Source organism: Cupressus sempervirens, chromosome 7 (assembly GCF_028749045.1).
Source record: "Cupressus sempervirens isolate cs-2001-9-10 chromosome 7, ASM2874904v1, whole genome shotgun sequence".
Lineage (NCBI taxonomy): Eukaryota > Viridiplantae > Streptophyta > Pinopsida > Cupressales > Cupressaceae > Cupressus > Cupressus sempervirens.
Genome location: NC_143124.1, coordinates 633,452,666 through 633,478,752, shown reverse-complemented (window position 1 = coordinate 633,478,752; position 26,087 = coordinate 633,452,666). Strand labels below are relative to the sequence as shown.

General features: G+C 35.8%; 1 protein-coding gene across 1 annotated transcript; it reads left to right on the top strand.

Annotated features, from left to right (window-relative positions):
• LOC149548288 (proteasome subunit alpha type-1-B-like) lies at positions 1 to 25,749 on the top strand. The gene is made up of 2 exons (XM_089792350.1): positions 1 to 642; positions 25,008 to 25,749. The coding sequence occupies exons 1-2, from the start codon at positions 292 to 294 to the stop codon at positions 25,464 to 25,466; spliced, it is 810 nt and encodes a 269-aa protein (XP_089648476.1). The 5' UTR covers positions 1 to 291; the 3' UTR covers positions 25,467 to 25,749.
• Positions 25,750 to 26,087: the final 338 nt, after the last annotated feature.

Sequence of the window (26,087 nt, the reverse complement as noted above, 5' to 3'; positions counted from 1 at the left end):
AACCACGCCGTGGTTACCCACAACAACCCATAAAATTTCTTGCATTTCGTGTCTTGTCTACGTTTTACAGAATTTCCCCATAAACCTCTCAGTCATGCTGTTCGTACTTCTCTGATTGGGGCATTGACAAGAACCAGTTTTAGGTGTTTTCCAAGTCTTAAAATTTCACAGACTAGGCCTAACCTCTCAAAATCGAAAACGAAACGAACCAGGTTAGGTATAAATAAGTCCATAGGAAACGGTTAGAATCACTGACGAGAAAAACAGAATTTGAAGTAAATCATTACAAAGATGTTTAGGAATCAGTATGATACAGATGTGACCACATGGAGTCCTGCGGGGAGGTTGTTCCAAGTAGAATATGCAATGGAAGCAGTCAAGCAGGGCAGCGCTGCAGTTGGATTGAGATCCAAAACACATGTGGTTTTAGCGAGTGTGGGGAAGACTAATTCTGAATTTTCTTCTTATCAGAAGAAGATTTTCAAGGTAGATGATCATATTGGAGTGGCCATTGCAGGGCTTACTGCTGATGGACGTGTTTTGTCTCGTTACATGAGGTCCGAATGCATTAATTATAGCTTTCTTTACGAGTCGCCACTTCCTGTGGGAAGATTGGTGGTGCAGCTAGCAGACAAGGCTCAGGTTAGAATCCTTCAATTTTGGTTGTGTTCGGTTTAAGCTGAGAATTACGTTTTCATTCTGTTTATCATGTTCTTCTTCGGGCCCGTTTTTCACAATTTGCTGAATTGGCTACAATATTTAAGAATGCCCTAAGTTTTCGATCTCAAAGTTTGAGAGTGCCGATTTCCGTTAATCTTTAGGGTTTTAAGTTTCTTTTTTTGTGGGTGAATCTTGCGTAAGTTAATAGAACACTTAGTGTGCGATACGGTTAAGTTTACGTATGTGATAATATTGGATTGAAGTCATGGAATCATTTCTCTCCACAAATTTCCGACATTTTTCCAACGATTATGGACTGCTTTATTGAGATAGATGTTGTTTCGAATATGGGTGGCGTCCTTACAATCTCCCTGCTACATGTTATATGCCGCCTAACGAGATGAGGGGGAATCGAACCCAGCTTTGATATTGTAGCCACGTTCTTAAAAAATTAAAACGCGGAAGTGGGATAAACGACTTGGATTTTTTTTTCCAGAAAATGTTCCAAAGCATGTGTTTTTCCTAGTAAATGTTCTAAAGCATGTTGATTTTTCTTCACATTTAAGTTTTAAGCTTGTAAGCGTTAGAAAGAGTGTGTCAACAATGTGATCCTTTTCTTGAAAAAGGGAGCATTCTAATGTGCGCTGTCGAATAAATCAGGGCGATTTGATCCATTCTTGTGCTGTTACTATGCTTAAAAACCAACTCTCTTGGACTATCTTTAAGTTACATTATGTTAAAAGTCTCAATTTCAGTTTTTTTAAATAGATATTTTCTAGCACTCACCCCATCAGTTAACCAAACACCCCCAATGCTGCATACTTTTTTGTTTTGGGATCTTAATTATTAAGACAAAGCCATGGTGCTGGAATTGCCGAAAATTGTGCCCCCAAATCTCACTATGCTCGTGTCTTCTAGCTGCCATTGAAACTTTCAGGAGGACTGGAGGTGGCCCAGTGGAAACATCGCCAAAATTTTAACTTTTTAAATCCTCCACAAGCAGCTTGTGTCTTGCTTGCCCCTTTTAAGCCAGCCTAGCTTATTTTGGAATTGTAACTTCAGTAGATGTATACGGAGTAAACTCAATTTGTAAATTTGGAAGGCAAAGACTGACTTGCAGTCATAGGGATCTTGTCTTAAATTCCTCCACTATCCTCCTTCCTGCCCTTCATGCGATAAGATTGGAACTGACAAACATTATTCCTAGCTCTGCCCTCACGCTAAATCATTATGCTTTTTGCAATCATACCCACCCTATTTCATTTTCTGTGGATATGGAAATCTGCTGTTTTAGGGACCTCGAAAGCTCAGAACATGCTATCCAGCTCTTGTCCCATGCTTTCTTGCTGCTTGAGATCGAAACTCTTAGTATCTGCTCTAACTTTCACATCCAAGTATTGAACATAGCTTCATATGTGAACGAAAATAGTGCTACCAGTGATGACTACCAGTGGGTGAATTGCTTGAAGTCTCAGCTTCAAGCCGAAATCTTACCAAATGCTCAGCATGGCAACTTGAGGATAAGGTTATCTGCTTCTATAACAGGTCACGTGCCTTACACTCTGCAGGGGAGGTGATCTTCAGATCTAATCAGATATTTGAAGGTTCCATATAAAAATAAAAGAATTTCTTTCTGACAAGGACGAGATTAGAACAATTAATGAAAGCAGGAAATGCACAAAGACATCAGGGTTTAATGCACAATGTAAATGTATTTCAGTTTTGAAGACTGTTTATTTTCTATTATGTTGTGTATTTTAGACTCTTCTTGCTACTTGTTAGCTGTGTGCCCTTTCTAGTCCACTTGAGTTTGATCTATTACCACCTCTCTGGGTAGTGGCAATAGTCTTCTTTGCTTCTGCTCGCATGTTGTTAGACAAGTGAACTGTTTAGAGGAACATTGATAGCCTTTCTTTGCTGCTATTCTGTTTTTATTGGCTAATTTGTATATTTATTATTTTCAGTTATTATTCTTAATCCAATAAAAAATAAATTAGAAAAAAATGGCTTGTGGTTCTGTTCTCACAAATTTGGCTTTCACACATGGTTATGTGGGTGCTGCCCAAATTAATGCAGCCATTTAAACATGACGTGGAGCTTGAGCCAGGGTCATTATGGCAATACTTCTTAACCTTGTCACTAAGGGTGTAATCATGTATTTTTCCTATTACTTAAATTGTTAAACACTACCACTGTGACAGAAAATGGGATTGAGGAGATCTGGTGCGAGGACCTTATTTACATGTCAATGTTTTTCTCTATATATATATTTTTAAAGGTTCATCAATCATGTTTATTCCAATTGTTTCAATTGTTATAAACTTATAAAAGTCACAAGAATGGGCACAACAATGTTTCAGATAGCCAAAGGGTGGATTGATTTTTGGCTGGCAAATACTCTGGAACTTGCATGTTGGCAGATAATGAGAAGTATGTATTCATGTAATTTGGTTTTCCTTGTGCATCTCATTTTGAAAATTATTGCCAGGAAATATTCTTGCCTGAACAACCACCTCAAATTAAAATGCAACATACTCACTTCCCTTGCGTTACCACTTCGTTTGACATAAACTTGAAAAATTTGCCAGGAAATATTCTTGATAAGAAGGAAAGATTTTCCACAGCAAGTCAAATTGTGATATTGCAATCAGGATTTAACTGTGCAATTATTGAGTCAAACTCGTTGACCCATGTTTCACAAGTACTGATTTACACATGAATCTCTCTCATGAGAATAAGTGGAACACTTAAACATTCGTTCGATCTAGGTGACGCTCACCGAGGTGAACACTTAGCAATCAGGATATTCTTGCCTGATTGACCACCTCAAATTGAAACCCAACATACTCACATCCCTTGCATTACACACTTTGTTTGACAGAAACTTGAAAAATTTGCGATCAGTATCTGGCATTAGACTCCTACAAGGAAATCTTCAATTGGTTCTGATACATCTCTGACGATACACCTTTTTTGAGCTAGTTGAAGCTATTTTAAGATATTATATTTTAGCTGCAAAATAGAAAATTGAGATATATGATTTGTGCCCATAGAGAGATAGTTGATCTAATTTGGGTTTTCATGGTTACCATCCTTATCAGGTATCCACTAATTATATCTCAATGTCTCCAATCAATTGAAAGATTCTGTGACAACAACTGTGCAAGCTGTGCTGTAGAAATTGAAGATGTATCAGATTGCATATTATTTGAATGTTAACTTATCGCAGATGGCAATCTGTAGACAACAATTGCACAACACCTGATATTTTTCGTTCGAGATGGTGGATTATTTGAAAGCATAAAATAAATTATATAATAGTGATTTTTCTTGCTTAGATTCTTCCTCTTGTGATACCTAATCATTGTAGATGTAAAACCATGCCTTTAGTCCCTTATTCCGAAAAGTTCGTATCTTCCATTAGCTAGAAGAATAAGAGATAAACCCCTTGACATTCGCCTAAATTCATCATCAATTAGATCAAGGTATTACTCCAACAATCGTAGCTTACATATTGACTAGTCAATTGGCCATCAAAAGATATCTGATTTTATGAATAAAAATCTGACAGAAAACTACTTGTAAAGCCAGAAATTCATTTACTGGTATTCTGGCAAATTTTTGGTGGTCCACACGAATGAGTTTTTACAGTGCTTTTGCTGGGTATAGCAGAGCTTTCTAATTGGCATTAGCTAAAGGGTCAAGTAGAGCTCAGCAAAAATCCACCTGCTGCTGATCCTGTGCAAGGTCATTTGTACATGCTTAAGCAAGCAAATCTTGCCTTGCATAAATCCTGGTACAGATTTTAAACTGCTTTTTTGCCTGGTCAGAAAGCTGAGCAGCAAAGTAATGACAATAAGAACAAGCAATGCCCTGCTTTTGAGAGTAGCCTAAAGTAGGACAATTGCCAAAATCAGAATCAACCTTCATTTCAGTCAATCTTTCTTTTATAAATAGCTTCAAATTTCTTCCTTTTGCCAAATTAGGATAACTTCTTATAGTGGAGTTTGCATTAGGACCAGTAAGAACAAGGGTGATGGAACCCAAAATTTTTGCAAAATTTAGAGCCTCCATTTGTGAAATAATGAAGATTCATGATAGGAAAGTTCATTGATATCAATGCATTATAGTTCGAAGTAAATTAAGTGCAGAAATATAAAAGTGCAAATCTTGAATGCATATTTTGAAGCACATTGGAGCAGGGATACAAGATGAGCTTTGGCAGATTATATGAGGAGATTATAATCACGGTTATCTACTAAAGCAGCTTGACTTGGAAGTATGGATGCTATTACATTAGTGGATAAAGCAAAGCCTTTCATGGAGACTGTCGATGCTTCCATTGCAATCATTGGGAAAGATCTTTGAAGTTCTGAAGTTACATCCAACACAGGCTGATGTATTGCAGAATGTTTGAGAGCATGATTCAGATTACGAAAAGGAACGGTAAAACAATTGGAAAAGGATTGCAAAATGGCACTTTCAACTCTTTACCATATCCTTCTGACCATATGCAAAGCTATGTCATCATTCACTCCATTTTTCTTTACTCAATCCATGTATCTGAATCTGGTTAAAATTCTTGATTCTGGAACAGAGGAAAGTATAGATTATTGCAGTTCTCCAGAAGTTGGTCATAACGAGAGAATAACTGAATGGATATTTATACAGCATGTTTGAGAAGGTGGACATCGTATCCAGCATATGAAGGCCATTGCCGTCTAACACACATCATCGTTGAGTCTCCTCAGAAACCATCACACAAACAGGACTTGGCAACCATCATTAAACGCTGGAGTATAAAAGCACAGGTCAGCGGTAATATGCATCAAATTCAATGAAACCTGTTCCATATGACACAAGGCTTTGCTCCAAGTATGACTATTCAATACCCCAAAATTATGTAAAGGAAGCTTGATAAAGGAAAAGACAAATAACAGTGCATACGTTGAGTAAAGAAATTTTGACGATGTTGAAATCCAAAGCTGCAGTCGTGTCCTCACCATGAAGTGCCAAACTCAGGGATGATATTGTATCAGAATTACAAACCGCAAAAGAATTGCCAAAAACATAGACACCCGAATAATACATAGAACAAAGAAAGACAAAAGTCATGAGACTCCACATCATAGGTGAATCTACGCACCCAGCGATCTCTGATGAACATGGAATGATGCCATCATGATCAAGCAATCAGTCTTTGTGAAGGCAGCGAATATAACAAGGCACTCCAGATAATATATGCAGTCATATGCAAATTAAATATGTGGGACATCAAATGTCAAAGATATTGAAAGGATATTGAAATATGCAGTCATATGCAAATTAAATATGTGGGACATCAAATGTCAAAGATATTGAAAGGATTGCTTCAAAAGTCGGGTGCCTTGGAAAATAGAAATATCCACATTAGCAAATATTATTATCAACGGCGGTAACCCAATAGGAGAGTCACGTTATGAGATGAGTCAAGCATCAGTGATAAATAGTAGCATTAGATACAGTTGGGAATTGCAGATGATCAGAGCTAAATCACATCCAGCATCGGATGAACGAGAAGATGCTTAGAGGAAATATTAATGTTTGATGCCTTCAGGAGTTTTCAGTTTTGAAGGTTTTTATCAAGGAAATAAATAATAGCAGCAGACATAATGGCATCGATAAAATATTAAAATAAAATAATTAAGTTTTCATATCATCAATTAAGGTTATTAGAAGTTTCTCTTAAGGTTGCCATTACAATAAAAGAAATGAGCTTTAATGAAATGGTGTGAACTTTTTGAAGTTTGCAAACATTAGCAGGGACATACCTTTTCTACTAAAATGAAAAGATATAAGAAGTGAAAAATAAATAACAAGACACATTCAAATAAGCTATTAGAAGAAGAATATTTGTAAGGGGGAATAAGAAGCTTAAAGCTTGGCTTTGTAATATGAATTGATATATTTTATTTTAATAAAAAATAAAAGGCCCTATTTTGTTTATTTAAAAGGCAAAGAGATTTAAACTGTAGGTCATTTGTCTTTTATGATCATCTTTAAAATCCGTAAACAATTTAAATGTCAGATAAGTGGATATGGTCATTTAGCATCTTAAATGTGACCATCATAGATATAGTGAAATATTGAATTGTTTTGGTAGCAGTGTCCAATTTGTCTCCCTACCGTAGGAGTTAAAGTTCAATATGGAGTAATTTAAGATTGCATATATATTTGATTTGTTGCATCTTGATTATTATATTGTTCACAGTATAAGTGCATAGAACTTTAGAAAGTTGTACATGAAAATCTTCATTATAGTTGACTTTGTTTGTTAAGAATATAACCTGAATAATTCTACAGGTCTGATAAGTACAGATCGTACCTTCTTAGCATGGTTGATATATCCTATGAATGGCAAGTAATACATTTTATACATTTCCTATATGAGCCGGCAATTCCAAATAGACATTGTTGTTTTATATTTAACTGAACTAATATTAAGTTTTGTTAATACTAAATAGAATTTCTGAAGTCACCGATTTAGGGATAATAATGTTTTAATGCTAACTAAGGGTCATGTCCCTTGAGTGACATATCCTCTAGAAGGATATATCTACGGGTTGTGAATGTAGATTGGAGGACACAAAATTCACAGCAGAGTGATCTCCAAACATTCTCCTTCCCACAAATACATAGCAGAGATTATACAATCACACAAGTTCGAGCATAGAGGACTGGACCTGCAGTAATCATAAAAGAAATCTTACTCAAGAAATCTGAATATACATATTGTTAAAAGGATCATTCTCAGCAAATCTAAGTTTGATTCAGGGCTCATGAATTTGCAGAACTGTACACTGTTGCCCAAATAAGCAAAGGCACTAGTCTTTTAAAGTCATTGAGTTGTAGTTATTGGATCTATATTTGAAGTCAGAAATCTATATTCTTCCTTTTTGCAAACATCAAATCAATTATTGATAATATTATACAAAACATTCATTCAATTCAATCATTCAACATTCAACTTTTTGTTGATCGAGTTCAAGGATTTTGCCAACCATAGAACTCACAAAGCTTAAATTCACTATAGAAAAGTCTTGAACCAAGTAGTCAACGTTTAAGGTGAGGGTTACTTGCCTAGGTGTTGTTAGCTGAATGCTGATGGTATTCCTTTGGGGGAGTAGCCTAAGCATTGCTAGAACAGTTGGGGAGATTGTTAGCATGATTGACATGTTGCATTTATGATTGTGTTTGTCATTGATGTCAACATAGTATTGTTTCTGTAAAGACTGACAGAGTAGCAGACAAAGAACAAGGTTGTATGGACTATGTATTGATGATGAGGTCAAACGCAGTTGAGGATATGTTCTACATTGTGCCCAGATGGTCTGGACAAGTGCCCGTGCAGAAAGTCGAAGACATATGAGAGTTATTCATGATTGATAGAGGACAATGTGCAGATAGAGTATTTGAGAAGCGGTTTCTGGTGTTTGGATTGTACCTCTTAACAAGGATAGCATCGTGATGAGCAAAGTTAGATAGTGACAGTAGATAGCCTGATGATGATGTTAGCGAGTGCATGAGGTCTGAGGTTGCATGTGTGAGAAGTTGTAATTACTGTGAGTCGACAGTGTTTTGTAATTGTGAAAAGATGTAATGAATTGTAATATCTTAATGAGGTCCTATTATAATTAATTGAGAAAGCCTCGAGGCCGAGTCAAATAATTATTTTTAGGATATGGTAAATAGGAAGGTTATTTTCCTTCTGATAAAGAGTAAGTGTGAAAGAGTATGAATAAGTGTGTGCACGTGCGAATTGTGCAAGTGATATGTGAAGTTGGTAAATGCATGTAAGCAATCAAAAGGATCAGTGTGATGCGAATTTGAAGATCTAGTATTGAGATCTAAGAAGGTATTTGGTGCGGTATTGACACAAGAGGCTAGAGAAAGAGTTCGAGTTGCGAGAATCAATTTCATTTCTATTATTTTGAAAGGAATAATACAAAGACCAGTTGGATAGTGACTTTCGGTGGTCTTGCCCCTAAAGCTATTTGGACAGTGGGTCCATTTGTCTTCTACAATTCCTAACAGGGTTGGAATCTCCTAACAGGGGCTGATATGTACTGAATGTATTTCATTGGCTCCTAAGAGAGTCCATCCTCTTACAAGGAACTTTTATATTAGTACATCATTTTGTGGGTACCATCCCCACTGGGGTTTTCTCTTTGATCAAGGGTTTCCCTAGCTAACATATTTGGTGTTATTGTGTGTGTTTCTTCTTATGGTTGCTGATTATATTGTTCACATGTTCATGGTAAACAAGGTTGACAAGAGTTATATTGATCTGATAACTGATTCACCCCCCCTCTCTTAGTTATCTTGGTGGACTTTACTTTTTAACAGGTGTAGTGTAACCTAAATTTTAGGGGAATCAAGGTGATTTTCGTTCATTGGCCAGAACTGATTTTGGAATCTTGTTGGAGAATTGTCAAGCTCTTGGATTTCCAATCTGTGGTTTTGGGAACCAACAAAGGGCATGTTCTTGAGTGTTTGTAACAGTATGCAATGAATTGCATCATTTATGTTTGATTGAGTTTTCTATAGGGAGGGATGGGAAATCTTGGAAATTGAAAAGAAAATGCCTAGAACTAGAAGTACCACAAAAATTCTGATCAAGATACTTGAATAGGAAATCAGCTTCAATGAACATATCAAAATTCTAAGAGTACTCGCATCATGCCAAAACTCTAATGTGCACAAACGAGAGTAGATCAGGACATAATTCAAACCATCCACTAGACGAAGGATCACTTAATTTCTTTGATAAATAGGATACTTATTCAAGGAGTAGGGGAATGTCTTGTGTATTTTGGAAAACAGTTAAATTTTTATGTCCTCACTTGTATCGCAAAATTTTATCTAAATTTTCATAGAGCTTCTAGTAAGTGTCTAAGGAATTGTTGAAGGAGGCTTTATCATCTCTAACCACATTTCTGATTTTGTTCTGCATATTCAAGTTTGTGCCACTTTCCTTGTGGCTTCATGTTTACAAGTGACAAAATGATATAAACTTGAACTTCTGGATGATTATCTGGATTTAATTAGTATGCTGCCAGTTTCTAGTTTGCAACCAGGCCTTTTCTAATACTCCAAATGATATTAAGTGAATCTACATAAATCATAAGGTTACTAGATGCTAGCTATCTTCGAACCTTATGCTACTCCTCAAAGCTAAGTCTCATTATTATTTTTAGTTGGTAAATCTCCTTTTGATAAGTAGGAGATGATTTCCACAGCTAGTCAAATTGTGATGTGAATATCAGGATTTAACTGTGTGATTTTTGAGTCAAACTCGATGACCCATGTTTCATGAGTAGTGATTCAACATGAATCCATCTCTCATGAGAATAAATGGAACACTTAGCACTCATTGGATCTAGGTGATGCTCACAGGGGTGAAGCACTGGGACTTCCCGGGAGGTCACCCATCCCAGTACTACTCCAGCCTGAGCGCGCTTAACTACGGAGTTTCCTCCACAGTTAAACCCAAAGCTTGCAACCCCATTTGCAAAACCTTCACCAAGTGTTGTGCCTTATGAACCATTCATTAGAAAGCCCCTTAAGCTCATCAATTGATAAGTAGGAGATGATTTCCACAGCTAGTCAAATTGTGATGTGAATATCAGGATTTAACTGTGTGATTTTTGAGTCAAACTCGATGACCCATGTTTCATGAGTAGTGATTCAACATGAATCCATCTCTCATGAGAATAAATGGAACACTTAGCACTCATTGGATCTAGGTGATGCTCACAGGGGTGAAGCACCGGGACTTCCCGGGAGGTCACCCATCCCAGTACTACTCCAGCCTGAGCGCGCTTAACTACGGAGTTTCCTCCACAGTTAAACCCAAAGCTTGCAACCCCATTTGCAAAACCTTCACCAAGTGTTGTGCCTTATGAACCATTCATTAGAAATCTCCTTTTGTTATCTTTTTACTGAAATTTTAATAGGACTTGTGCTTGGACTTCTTTATTTGTGCATGCTACATTTACACTAGGAACTAGTAGTTTTCATGGTTAAACATTTGTACATCTTTAATCATATGACTATTCTGGCCGTATTATATTACTATGAAATACTCTCAATTTTGTTGTTATCAAAGGATAAATCAACCAAGCAAAGACTAATGCCAAGGATCGTTGCACCATTAATATTAACCTCAATTATATATCCATAGTGATATTAGAGATAATAAAATGTATATTTTGGAATGAGACTCATTTGGTGTCAAGGGCCTCAAAAGGTACGTTAACATTCACTTGGTATTACCTTTAGGTCTGGGATTGGTTCTTTCTTGGTCCAAGTTTGTGGCCCAGTTAGATGATTTTGGCAGGGGCTTTGTGTATTTTGTTTTTACTTTACACTCTAATATCTATTCTTGTCATCACTACCAATGAAAGGTTAAATCATAGGGTTTGCTGAATTTCATTTATGCAATTATAAATTGAATAAGAATGTTCTTGTGCACACCCTGATATTTAGGTGGTAAGGATTTATCATTCCTTTTGCTGATTGCAATGTTTAAGTGAGTAATGATGGTTTGATGAGGAAGGTCGATGGGTGTTTGATGTGCTAATCATAGTACTCGATGAGTTGTTCTAACTTAGTAAGGGCAAAACTCGTAGAGTTTGGGATAACACTCACCCGTGAAGTGAAATCAGAGGTCAAACACCCAAAAATGTCATTTTTTGAAACCAGTTTGCATTTGCAGCTTTGTTTAGTCATTTTTGCATTTCAGGGGCAGGAGGATTTATACAAATATAACATTTAAGTATAAGACTTATACTTTAAGTCATATTTGTATAAATATTGTCAGGATGTTTGAGATAGGTTTCAGCTTCATATGAGTTGAAATGCAAATTGTACATTTTGGTGGTTTTCAAACAAATCTTCTCTTAGCCAAATTTCACGATTCAACATGCCTTCAATAGTATTGTCTCCCACAACCTGTCCTAGCTGTTCAAATTGAAGCTGGAACAATGATTTTCTAAATGATTCAATCTCATTATCTCACAAGTCACTTGGTTTCAATTCTATATTTCTGAGTCCTGACAGACTTAGCCCAACCACTTGCTCACACCCAAGACAAGCATTACTTTGTAGCAAGCCAAAATTGCTCAAACTCACGCTCGGACCATTTTACCATAATGTATTTACTTCTAGTTTTAAAGAAATTAACTATAGTGATGTATTTACTTCTAGTTTTATAGAAACTAACTACAGTCATTAACTTTTAGTTCTATAGAAACTATTTACTAGTTTGCTTCCCGCCATCAACAATCCGCATGAGAATCTGATTTTGCACCCACTTTGCATTTATATATATCTAAATTTTGGTTGTTTCTTTTGTGTTCTCATTAATTAACTCATTGGATGCATGTTCTCATTGAGTTTTGTAAAAAACAAGTATTGTTAATTGAATTTAAGCTATTTTTAAGGTTTCTTGGTTTTTTTTAAATATAAAATTGGCTGAATTTTTCCCATTTTTTGGGGCTTGGTGAGTCTTCCAACTATGGTGCTAATATAGGGTTTCCTTCAATCTGTTTGGTGAAAATTCAAAATGGTTGTTGTAGTTGACAAAGATAGGCCATTGCACTTTTCATATTGAGTGGTCTTTGACTAATGCAATAGACATATACCATATATCCACAGTGGGAGCAGATTAGATCTTCCATATAAGTATTGACCAAACAACGAAATTAACTCTGGTTGGAAGGTACTACTCTGTGCAACAAGAAGAAAGGGGTTGTTAAGCCTTCCAACTAGAGTAGGGGGCCTAATAACCTTACTTCGCTAACAAAACTTGTGAACTTGGAATAGCACATTGCAAAGAACTAAAAGTAGTGAAATTGAGTTGTGATCAGTGTGAATGTCTGTAAGTGGATTGGCTCTAGGTCATAGAAGGATCCTTATAAGCACTGATAATAACATGCCACTAGTAAAGGAGTGGCCTTAGTTAAGACAACATGGTGCAATGGTAGTGTTGATTTGATAAGGATAATTGATGAGTTTTTGATGTGCTTCTATTGGGTTTCGTTGAATTTGCTCATTGAAAGTTCAAAATCTGGCATTGTAGGCACCACAAGAGATGAAAGTATGCCATTGCACTTTTCAATGCTTTCATATTTACTGGTCTTTGACTAACTTGATAGCCATATAGTAATATACTATATAGCCACAATGGGCATTAGATAGAGCTCCCATATATGTATTGACCAAACAACTGAATTGTCTCTAGTTGGAGGATATCTTCTTTGTGTACTAAGAAGGGAAACATTTGTTAGGCCCCTTGCGTAGAGTAGAGGGGATCGAACAAGAGAGATATTTTGAAAAAGGCTAATTGAGTATGGGTTAGGGTGGGTAGTTGTAGTAGCCTATTGAGAAATTATGCAAAGAAAATGCAAATTTGGTTTTAACTCATCATTTTAAAATAATACATATGCAAATGTACAAGAATTGAATCTCCTATATTATAGGAGAGCTTTGATAATAACTCCTTTTGTACAGATGAGTTGTTTTAAGTTTTAACGATTCATGATACAAATTGAAACAAATAAATCACAATCAATTAAGAAATAATTATCTTCTTTACCTATAATAGTTACATAAGTTGTTACTACAACTTTACCTTATTCACCCTAACACACACTAGTATCCATGTGAACACTAATTCCTAACACCCCCTTTAGTATAAACATAGAGACATTACATTAATTGGAATTATAATCTTATGCCTATGCATACTTTTAAGTCTACTTATTGCTATCTAGATTTTGTTGTAGATGATCACCTACATACAATATCTTATCCCACTTTCACTTCTAGCGAACTCATCACCGGCTGACTACACTTTAGCAATTAGAGAATCTCTATAGCTAGCTACTCTCCTAACAACTATTTACTAGAGATCTTTATAGCTGGCTGCTCTCCTAACAATTATTTACACAAGCAATGATATCTACATTCTTCTCTTTTCAAACTTGGTAGGGAATGCTAGCTATTTTCCCAATCATAGTCACTTTTGTTGATCATTTCCATTCGATCTCTAACATCATAGGAAACTATCACCACCGTTGAAAGTTACCCTTGAATTTTAGCTGATTTCAGCACATGATGGGAATGAAATGCTGGGGTCATATTGTAATGCCCCCTTTCTAGAATGGAATTTAATGATAATAAGATTTAAAATATAAGATTAAACAAGAGCTCTGTGGGAGCTAAAGTCCCTGCCTATTGTGATGAGAAGAAGGAAAAGATAAATTATTATATTTACTTAATTGCAAAATATATGTGATTTCATTTTGTGATTTCAATTTAAATTTGGAGAAATGTTTCTTATTATGCGTAGAAATATTAAGCTATTATTAATTATAGTGTGTTGTGTACAATTTAACTGGAAGTGCAAATTTTTTTTATAACAGTTCTTTGTGATCATGTCTTTGTAGATGCCTATTATACCTGCATTATATGCAAATAATGAAAACAGAGCACTGCCTTTGTTTATCTGTTTACTATGCCTCTGACATTATGAGACAATTATCAAGCTATTGGGCGCTAAATTAATCAGAACTGCTATTGTAACTGCCCTGTTATCACATGGAGCTGTAGCAGATTTGAGGCTATTCATGGTATAGTTTACACAAATATTTATTAAAATTCTGAACTTATCTGCTGTTGATACGAGATTCCTCCCAAGTGAATCAGTCAATTTGTCAAATGAGTTACGAACATTGAAATGATAATAAAAGGTTAAATATAGTCTTGCTATTACTGAAGGATCAATTTTTTTTAAGGCAGAGTGCATATTGTAAGGTACTAAGGAGTATGTCAGCTGAAATAATGCAATGACTAGAGCTGAAATAATAATAAGGAAGTACTCCAATTGATGTGCTGTACATCAAGTTTTTCAATTTCAGAAGTAGTTGAAAATGTCCAGAATTTTCCTTTAATTGAAGCTGCAAATTATAGTGATGCCCTGTTCAAATTTGCACTCGAAAAATTGTAATGGAAGACAAAGGTCTTTGACTATGTCTGAAGAAATATTTATATTTAAGCATTCAAGTTAAATAATATTCTGCAACAATTAAAGATAGAGAAACATCAATTATATTTACAATTCGCCAAATTTAAAGTCATCGAGTATGGAGATCAAAAGATTAATGTTTAGGAACAATATTGTCTAGTCTGTACATATACTAAAAGCAGCAATAGAGAAAGGAGCACTTTTAATAGGTAGAAATTAAAATACTCGAGGACAGAAATCTTTATCAGTAAGGGGATGCGATAAGGTTTAAAGGACAACACTTGCACTGTAAAGACGATGATTAAAGTTAAAGGATTTTGAGATGGGTTACTTGGTAAGTTTTCAACGTAATATCAGATGAACAAAAGCAGATTTTGAGCAGAAATATATAAAGAACATGTGAGTATGGAATAAAAGCCATATATGAGATTTTGGATGGAGAAAATTACAGCAATAGCATTGAATTAAAAGGATCATGCTATAAGTAGAATTATGATGAAGTTGCAGATTTGAAATAAAATGAAAGAGGCAATCATTTATGGGTTAGTGAGAACAGACGACAGGGAGAGCAGATATGGGTTTATGTGCTAAGTAGGCCACTCCAATGTTGGGTGGATTACTGCAACTTTTGGCTATTTACGATTTTTCCCCAACTTTTGTTTCTGTGATAGGAAATGCATACATGTTAACAGTTGGACATTGGAGGGTTTTGTCAAAGAAACAGTTGGAAAGCATCTGCAGATGATGAAAACGTAAAAGGAAATGCAAACTAACCAAGTCACAGAACAAATATATCCAAATCCAGAAAGATTAACAAAACTTCATGCAATAGAAACCTCTAAGGAGGTACGTGGCGTATGGGTCATGGAACATGCAAAATCTAAAAATAAAATTTCGAGTAACTTTAAAAATCTAAAAATAAAATTTCAAGTAACATATATAAAGTTCAGAGGCCATAGCATTTGTAAAAGACAGAAACTAAATGAAATGCAAGAGGAAAGTTATGGCTTCTGGTGAAGGGAAGCCTGTTTTAAGCCAAAAACCATCATCAAGGTCACATGGATATCACCCACACAGCTATGAAATGAGCTACATCTGCATAAATACACAGCCAAGAGCGACTATTAACAAATGAATGATGTAAAGATATTTTCATATGGCTGCTGGCCTGTAAAAAAAATAGAACAATCAGAGCTTCCAGATGAAGAAAAGAGGAAAGCTTACATGAAGAGGGTATGCAAAATTTTACCTGTTCAAAATACTTCCGCATCTGTGAAATGGTAAATGTTGTTTCTTTCTACACGAAAAACTAGATTTCAAGATGCATGGCAAATGCGACAGCTGGGTAAGATAAGCTCAAATTAATTATGCTCGTGTAAGAGTTGGCAAGAGCAGATGGGGGCCAGTTTCAGACGTTATGCTTTTGGGACCTTCTGGAGAATTCGACAGTTTAAATTTTTGTAATTTTCTGTACCAAACATTTAATTTTCTCCTTGCAAAATGGCTATTAGCCAATCATCAATTAAAAATTATTGCTTGAAAATTAATTAAAAAATAAACTAAGTTTTGATCTTTAGAAATTTGCTTATTTCGGTCATATAAAAACTAATTAAACTAATTGTAGCAACAACCAGGAACATTAGTTCCCTGCCTATAAATAGGCAGGGACTAATAAGTAAAAATATATTTAGTGATAATAATTATAACTACAATTACATTGACTAATAATATTGTAACTATATAATATAATAGTAATTATTAAATAAATAATAACACATTATAATACATAATTAAAAGATGCTATTAATAATATTATATATAACATTTTTATTATTAAATGGAATAATATTAAACATATAATATGACTATAAATAATACTTGAATGAGCATTAGTATATTAGTTGGTGATGGTTAATAATAAATAAATATATAAATGATAATTAATAAATATGTCACTATTAAATTTTACACACACACACATATATGTTGATAATGAATATGATACTAATCTTAAATAAAAAAATATTATATTAAAATATTAATCAAACATAAATGAAGGCCACACAAATGGGCACATCTCTTCCTAGTGTATAAAGGAAATAGGACTCAGCATTCAAGGAAGGGGAAAAGAATAACGAATGAATTAGACTTCAAATCCAAGGTATTTGATGTCAAATCCAATTCAGTGTGTGAAGGGATTAACTGAGCATTTCAAGCATTTGACTCGGCAAATATACAATGGCGATTAACATTAACCAACAATTTTGGACAATCACGGATCTGTATCAGATTACATACAACTGTAAGGAAACTTAGGTGCGGAAACAGCTTCCTACACTAATCTCATAAGGAAAGTATGATGCAAATCCTATTAAAATCTTCTACACTTATAGATTCAATATCATGTAAGCAACAATATTGCAGCCGACCATGCATACAGAAAATAGACAGAGAAATGAACACATAATAGAAGGATTTGCCGGTGGGGAAAAACCTTTCGGCAAAACAACCCCACCCCTTCAGAACCTGCACAATGTATTATCTTCAACACAAGGTTACAATACACTTGCAATGCAAGTTCAACATCAACAACAGAAGACTCCAGTAGCTACTCGCAGTACCAACAATACACCTTTTCCGCATCTCATGCTTATAACATGCGCTTCACTTTAGGGCTACTCCCAAAAGGTAAACCGTATTAGGGTTTTACCATTCTCTGAGAAAATAGGAACCCACTATTGGGGTAGAGTGTACAGTACTCAAATATCTTAGTTGCCACATGTCTTCACCTGTCATTGAATCTTCCTAACATAGCTCTTACGTGTCATAGGAATCCGTCATAACCGTTTTAGTCATAATCTCCTTACACACAATTCAAGATGTCGACACATCAACATTATTTGCAAGAAATACATTTTACAAAACAAATAATAAGAATAGGAATTATACAAGGTTGAGACACCTTATTCCTAACAACAACAACCATTGATCAATACTATTGCTGCATCCATTTGCTGCACTATTTGATGCTTCTAAAGAGGGGAGGTAGAAGCTTGGGAATAATCGCATATTTGTTTACGCTCTAGCACCTACAAGGGAATATTATCAAGCATGGTTGCCACTAATGATCAGTATCCTTGAGCAAGACAACTAGCTTTGGCAACAGTCACCAGCCTTGTGTGATTGTGGCGAATAGAGTCACTATTGAACCAAACAAAATATTATGAGAATTTCATACAAAGTGGGTCCAATATCCACCTAATCACATTTGTGAGTACTTCCCATACATGACTTGGTCACATAGACTTGGGACTTAGCTTTGACAACACGTAAATTCATTGGTTGCAATCGATCAGAGCCAGTGGTCATAAACAGAGATGACTTTTTAATCATTAGAATATTATAACACATGACATATATCTGTCCACATACATGGAGATAATTCCCTTGATTGGTCACAGACCTGACATACAATTCATTTACAGAAGCACTGTTCATTTCTCAGATCACCGATTGTCTGTATATTTTTGCCTTCTAATGTGGATACACTGTTGGTGGAAAGTCCAAGTCTTACTGTTGAATTGATTGCACATCAATTCTGACAAATGAAATGGATTTCTGGTCTCTAGCTTATCGTGTTCGAGCTGGAATCTTAAGAAGTTGGATATAGATCACAGATATTGCAATTAACATTTTATGAAATCGAAGATTGTTTGAACTTTGAACATACCTTAATGCCATTGGTTTGTTATAATGCTGCTTCATGAAGCATAGGAGTAGAAATATATTACATCAATTTTGGTCGGGTCATTATACATATTCCCCCCTACATGAAAATTTTAGTTTAAAAACCATAGCAAATAGGAACTCACACATTCCACAATAGAAAAACACAACACAACCAAAGCTGATAAGAAACCCCATTGATTACTTCTGCAACCTTTCATAATTGCTATCCTTTGAGAGAATCGTGACCTTTCATTATTACCACCCTTTGAAACAGTCAATCCTTCATCGTTGCTGTCCTTTGAGAGAGTGGCAACCTTTCATCATTGCCTTCCTTTGAGAGAGTCACAACCTTTTATAATTACTACCCTTTGAAATAGTCATAACCCTTCATCGTTGCTATCCTTTGAGAGAGTTACAACCTTATATAACTGCTACCCTTTGAGGGAGTCACAACCCTTCATTATTGCCTTCCTTTGAGAGAGTCAACCTAATTCCATTCCTTTCCTCTTCCATTCATTCTTCCTTGACTCCTATGTTCCCTTTTCTCTTATGCTCCCTTTTCTCTTACTTCCTCCATATCTCCCTTCAAATGGAGTTCTCTTCTCCATCTCACATTTGAGGGAGTCCCAACTTTTTAGTTCATGCCTTCTGACCATTCATTAAATTTAACTAAATTTCAATTATGATTTTTTAAATATTTTTATTCTTCTATATTTTGATTTTGTTATCATTCTTTATTAATAAATCTTATTTCAAAAAGGGCACATTACACCCCACTACACTGCCATCACTATTGGGATGCCAACAAGATGTCGCAGATGGTAGGAGATCCCAATAATGTTCTTGAGATTCCCAAGAGTTCTCTGATCGTGCTTTGGCTAGGTCTCTCTCGTGGTCTCTAGTTAGAAACTCCTATTGAAAACAAAAAGAGGTGATAAAATTGTGGAAATGACATTTATAAAGAAGATTTCTGTGGCCTTATTTGTGCTTTCCCTTGGACCCTAGGAGGGGCATTGCCCTTTGGCCCTGTTGGGGGCTCTACCTCTAGACCCTTGCAAGGGGCATTGCCCTTGAACAAATTGGCGGCTCTCTTTGCCGCAAATTCGCACAATTGTTAACATGATAACTGTCTTGTTTTTATTAATTTTAAGTTTAAATTTTACTTATTATCCGAAAGTTTAATTTGCAATTCTTATAGTCATTCTTTGTTTTCTCCCAAAGTTATGAAATTCTACCCAGCATTGTTAATGTTTGTTTCAGTGCAATCATTGTCATGTATTTAATGTTTGTTAGTCTAAACTTTACATCTTAAAACCAATTTTCCAAGTATTATATGTATTTTCCAACATTCCACACCTCCTCAAACTTAGGCCCTTGTTTCCCTTGTCCTTGAAACCTGTCTCCCCCACCTTCTCTTCAGGAGACACTAGTACAATGGTTATTATTTAGTGCTGCTGCTCTTTTAAGTTTGTATGCTGTTATTCGCTTTTAGTTAAAAAGTAAAAGTTTTGGGGACTTGTACGACTGTTGGGTGGTTTTGTCTTTTTCTATTACCTGCTGTATTTCTTTGTGAAAAGCAGTAGTATTGGCATCATGCTTAAAAAAAAAAACATGGTTTACTTTTAAGCGCCTTAAGTGTCCACACAAAGGGAATTAAAGATTTTAATTTTGATGTCTATAATCTTAGAGAATTGCTTTGCCTGTACTATGTATAACATGAATATTACGTGGTTATTGAAATGCAATTTCTTTTAATTTTAGGCTATATATATATATATATATATATATATATATATATATATATATATATATATATATATATATATATATGCTTGCACCTAAAATATGTCCCCCTCCACAAAAAAAAAAAAGAAAAAAGGAAAAAGAAAAACTTACTTAAAAGCCATCATTGTCATTGTTATCATTTAGGACAAATCATGGTTCAAAAACTTTGATTTGGCAAAACTTGGCATACTCATTTTTGACTTGGATTGGTTGGCCTGGCAAAAACTTTGGCATAGCTCATAAAATTAGAAGATTCTTAGATTCTGTAGAAAATATTAACCTGCTCGAAGCAAATTAAAAGAATTTCATCAATTCCGCAAAAATCACTTAAATTTGGTAATTTTGGGAAGTCCTGGTGCTTCACCCCTGTGAGCATCGCCTAGATCCAATGAGTGCTAAGTGTTCCATTTATTCTCATGATAGATGGATTCATGTTGAATCACTACTCATGAAACATGGGTCAATGAGTTTGACTCAAAATCACACAGTTAAATCCTGATAGCAATATCACAATTTGACTTGTTGTGGAAATTATCTCCTACTTATCAATTGATGAGCATAAGGGGCTTTCTAATGAATGGTTCATAAGGCACAACACTTGGTGAAGGTTTTGCAAATGGGTTTGCAAGCTTTGGGTTTAACCATGGAGTAAACTCCGTAGTTAAGCGGGCTCAAGCTGGAGTAGTACTGGGATGGGTGACCTCCTGGGAAGTCCCGATGCTTCATCCCTGTGAGCATCACCTAGATTCAATGAGTGCTAAGTGTTCCATTTATTCTCATGAGAGATGGATTCATGTTGAATCACTACTCATGAAACATGGGTCAATGAGTTTGACTCAAAATCACACAGTTAAATCCTGATAGCAATATCACAATTTGACTTCCTGTGGAAATTATCTCCTACTTATCAATTGATGAGCTTAAGGGGCTTTCTAATGAATGGTTCATAAGGCACAACACTTGGTGAAGGTTTTGAAGATGGGTTTGCAAGCTTTGGGTTTAACCATGAAGGAAACTCCGTAGTTAAGCGCGCTCAGGCTGGAGTAGTACTGGGATGGGTGACCTCCTGGGAAGTCCCAGTGGTTCACTCCTGTGAGCATCATGTAGATCCAATGAGTGCTAAGTGTTACATTTATTCTCATGAGAGATGGATTCAAGTTGAATCACTACTCATGAAACATTGGTCAATGAGTTTGACTCAAAATCACACAGTTAAATCCTGATAGCAATATCACAATTTTGTCTTGGCCAATGCACAATAACACTGTCCTCAATGCTGTCCACTTCATCTCTGCCTTAGTTTTTCACTCATCTTTCAGCTTGGCATTCACCAAATTGTACATCCATGTTCCTGCATTTTGCATTCTTAATACTGATTGCTCAAAATTAATCTGGCCTGACCACATTGAATTTGCAGCGTGTTTCCCTCTCATTAATTCCAATCAAATGGTCATTGTCCACTCAAGTGCCAAATCCCCCAAATTGTTGAGTAGGCGAGTGCATGCTTTGTCTACTTTGGCTTGAAATTTCTTGTCTAGAAGAATGTTCTGGGGCTTCATCTGATGGTGCAGAATTCATTCCTGATATTCCTTAAGTGTCAATAACCCTGATATTCCTTAAGTGTCAATAACCCAAATAATGAACCATGGACTGTGTTGCAGATGCAGTTCAAGCCACAGCTTCACTGTGTGCTTACAAATATTTGTGGTTAGCACCTGTATTGAAATCTGGTCAAGCCTGCCAAGAGAGCCTTGGCACCCTCCTTGGCTCTTGTAAAAATTCATGAGCATAATGCAAAGTTAAAGGAGAACATTATTGATGTCAAAACATGGCAGTAATATTATATCTAGGTTAGCTAACCTAAGTGTATTATCAGATTCCTACTTATGATAGTATGCCTGTTAGATATTAAATGTAAACCTAACAGTGTCAGTGGAGAAGATGGTAATAACTAGTTTCCAGTCATTTATTGAAACCTATTATTAATAAATAAGATTGACTCGAGGAATCTAACTTTCTGCATCGTATTTTTCAAATTTTCAGTTCCTCTTAGCAACTGTTTAATTAATAACGAGTTATATGTTTCTCGTTTTCTACAATCCATAATAGCATTTTAAAGGAGAAAATGACATAGAAAGGGAACTTCAATGCCATTTGGGCTACAAAATCTGGCCCATCATTAGAGAAGGATGAAATTACAGGTTGCACGTCTGTATATGATTACACACAACAATAGATCAGAATCTACAAGCAAGTGGTTGATATAATAATTTGATCACCATCTTTTTCAGGTATTAGTAATAATTTAATACATTGAATGTTAACCATCAATGGTTAAGTTTTTCAAGCTTACATACATTTTCTAAGCCCAAGGATACCGGGTCTCTGAGCATCATTTCAATCTATGTTTTTATTTCTATTAATTATGTTATCATGTTTACCAATATTGATTGATTCCCTCAATTTTCTTTTTATGAATAGAATTTTTGCCTCTGCAAAAATGTTATGAGTTGTTTGAAATGAGTGATTTTCCAGAGCTAAGTTTTTAATGTACCCTACATGTCTGCACAAAACAAGAACCTATGATCATTGTATAAATTTTTGTTCTAGTCACATTTAAAGCAAATACAGGTGTTGCACAATTAGGTGTTTTTTGGGTACCCTTTTTGGGCTCCTCCCTGATTTTTTGTGGAGGATCCCTCGTCATGCACAGGCTTGGTCTCTTCAAGTATAGGCTCTTTGATTCTCACTTCTAAGTTTTCTGGGTCTTGTAGGGGAAAGATCCCAGAACCTGAACGCATTCCAATGGTTGTGATGAGTTGTTGATTTAATATCCATACTGATTTAATGCCTACACTCGTTGATTTAATGTCCAATTTTTCCACAACAATGCATCCACGGTCAGTAGTTATTTCTACGATGACTACAGATATTTGAATGAAATGTTCCCTTGTAATAAAACAACCAATCATGTGATGCCACATCAGCTGCACAAGTATGGGTGTCCCTTTTGCACGATAGTAACTCACTTTTTTTTTTGCATTGTTTTGGGCACCTTGGCAAAAAGCACGGTGATGTGGCATCATTATTGATGATGTGTCAGTGAAACCTTAGTTATGAGCAGTGGACCTGCCAAGTAAGCTACTTTAAAATATTGAGAGTAATTTGGAATTTTCATGTAGGATTTTGAGAAGTGCGAAGTTAGGATGCTCAACTACTGGGCCCTCTTCACGAAATCTCTTGTGGCTGGAGATTTTTCATAAAGAGCCCAGGAAGAGAGGGTGTAGCTCCGGGGTGCAAACTGGTTGGATTGTAGAATCTTAGGATGCTCTGCTTGTGAGTTGGGCACTGCTGAAGCTGGGGAAGGGACCCTTAGCTCTGATGGCTGAGAATTTTTATTGTCATTATGTATTCAAGTTACCAGATTCTCTTGCCTACTACCTGGATGCGGAAGCAGATGCATTTGGAGGCAGAGGCAGGGGGAAGCTCACAGGAAGTCTTACAGCTCCCTGTGGATGCGCATCCAGAGGGAGCTGTAACACTTCCTGTGAGCTTCCCTCAGCCACAAAGTTATATAATATAAACATAATCCTGAGTTATATGATATATGGTTTCCTTTGATAAGGTGACATTCAATTTTGATAAGGTAATACAGGTTAGTATAATGCAAGATGCACATCCACAGGGAGCTGAACGCTCCCTGTGAGCTTCCTCAGCCATGCAGTTATATACAATAAACATAATCCTGAATTACTATGATATATGGTATCCTTTGATAAGGTGACAGTCAATTTTGACAAGGTAATAAAGGATAGTACAATGCAAGAAACAGTAACGGTGCTACCTGTACAATAGGATAAAATTAAATGTAGAAAATAGTAGATCCAAGAAAAAAAAAAAAACATGTTAAGGCTGGACTAGCTGTGCAAGGCACCAAAGCAAATGACATTAAGGGAGGCTGCATGAACTTTCTCTGGTGTTGTTGCAAAACCAACACTTGCTCTCCAAGTTTCTGTCTTTTTAAGACATATATCTGGATAAGCACTAGAGGATCATTTTAATAAACAGAAAAGGATAATGTCCAAAGAAAATGGGGAGAGTGGAGAGGATAGGCCCAGGGAACATCCATTTGTTGTCACTTAACCAGGAGAACTAGCAATGGCATTTTCCCCATTTTCTTTGGGCATTATCCCTAATGGTTTCCTCCCAAAACTTGTCTTCAACCCTTGAAAAAAAGTAAACTATTGCCTTTAATGGAATTCTACACACGTGCTGAGATTTATATCTTAATGCCTAGGGATTTATAATTGTTTTAGTGGTCTATGGGTTTACTTGTGGAGGAAGAAGACCAAGATCAGTATAAGGCAAAATAAGTCCAAATCTAATGAAATGTAAAATGAGCAATCAACTAGTATTTAAAGGGGAATATTTTAGCTCTCTTTGCCAAGTTTATTCTTCACTTTTACATTCTTGGCTCCCAATTTTGGTTCCCCCATGTTCATGCGTGGTGATATTTAAAGTGCTACCAAGTGCAAAGGATTGTTTACAACTTATATTTTCTTTTATATTGGAATTATTGGCAACTTTAACAAGGTTATTACTCAGAACATTTAGTAGTCTACTTATTTTTTATGGCCATTCAATATGGGCTCTTTATCGGGCATTGGGCATCATTGGTATTCCTAATGCACTGAACTACAATCCCATCCTGGTAACTTACAAATTTAGCAAAACCAAGTTTTGATTATGTTACATTTCTTGGCAGGTATGCACTCAGCGATCTTGGAAGCGGCCGTATGGTGTGGGTCTGCTTGTTGCTGGATTAGATGAAACAGGACCTCATCTTTACCAGAACTGCCCTTCTGGAAATTATTTTGAATATCAAGCATTTGCCATTGGTGCTCGCTCCCAAGCAGGCAAAACTTACTTGGAAAGAAAATTTGAGACGTTCCCAGACTGCTCGCGTGATGAACTTATTCGGCATGGTATAATGTCAGTCAAGGAATGTTTGCAAGAAGGCAAACTTAATGGTGCTAACTGTAATGTTGCTATTGTGGGAATTGGGGAGGCATTCTCTGTTCTTGATCAGAAAACGGTCCAGGACATTATTAATTCTTTAGAGGATAAGACTGATGAAACTTCAACTGATGCAGCTCCAGTTGAAGGCGAACCAGGTCCTACACAAGATGATACAGAGCACGGTGTAACTCCTATGGAGACCTAGTCTTAGGATGAGTATTTTGGTTGATGTTCTGCTTTTGAGAACGTGAGGCAGGTGTCTCCAAAACAATCAAAGTTCTTGAAGGCTCAGCTACATGATTTTGTGACTGGTTTCTGTTGTTGATACAGCCGTCTTTTTACATCTAATATTGTTTTTCCTCCTATATTATGGGGTTATTCTCTTGAATTTTCAGATTTCTGTTTTTTACTGCATATTCTGAAGATGTGACCTACCAAAGAGATATTTATTTATTTATGCTATGCGTGATAAGAAACTCTTTCTGATAGATCTATGATGAAGTTTATCAATGTTGAGATTGGTTTGGGGGGTTCATAACCTTCAATGCACTGAATCATGATGGAATAACAGAGTCAATGCACTAGAGAGCTCAATTTTAGTGCTAGCAATTGTTTAGTATGATATCTTAGCCACAGAGCTGCGGTGCCATCTTTTCATAGATTCATCGTATATAGTTCACTTTAATATGTTAAAAAACATAATATAAATGTTTGATTTCAAAAGGAGTATCATATACTGCTAGGTCAATCAAAATAGCCTGGAACACAAAATGGATACTGTTTGCAACCATGCAAAATGCTAGAAGAAACTAAGAGCTTCAATTTT

Coding starts and splice junctions, on each gene's coding strand:
- LOC149548288 (XM_089792350.1), top strand. CDS start 292: ATGTTTAGGAATCAGTATGATACAGATGTGACCACATGGAGTCCTGCG. Junction 643..25,007: donor AGCTAGCAGACAAGGCTCAG/GTTAGAATCCTT, acceptor ATTTCTTGGCAG/GTATGCACTCAGCGATCTTG.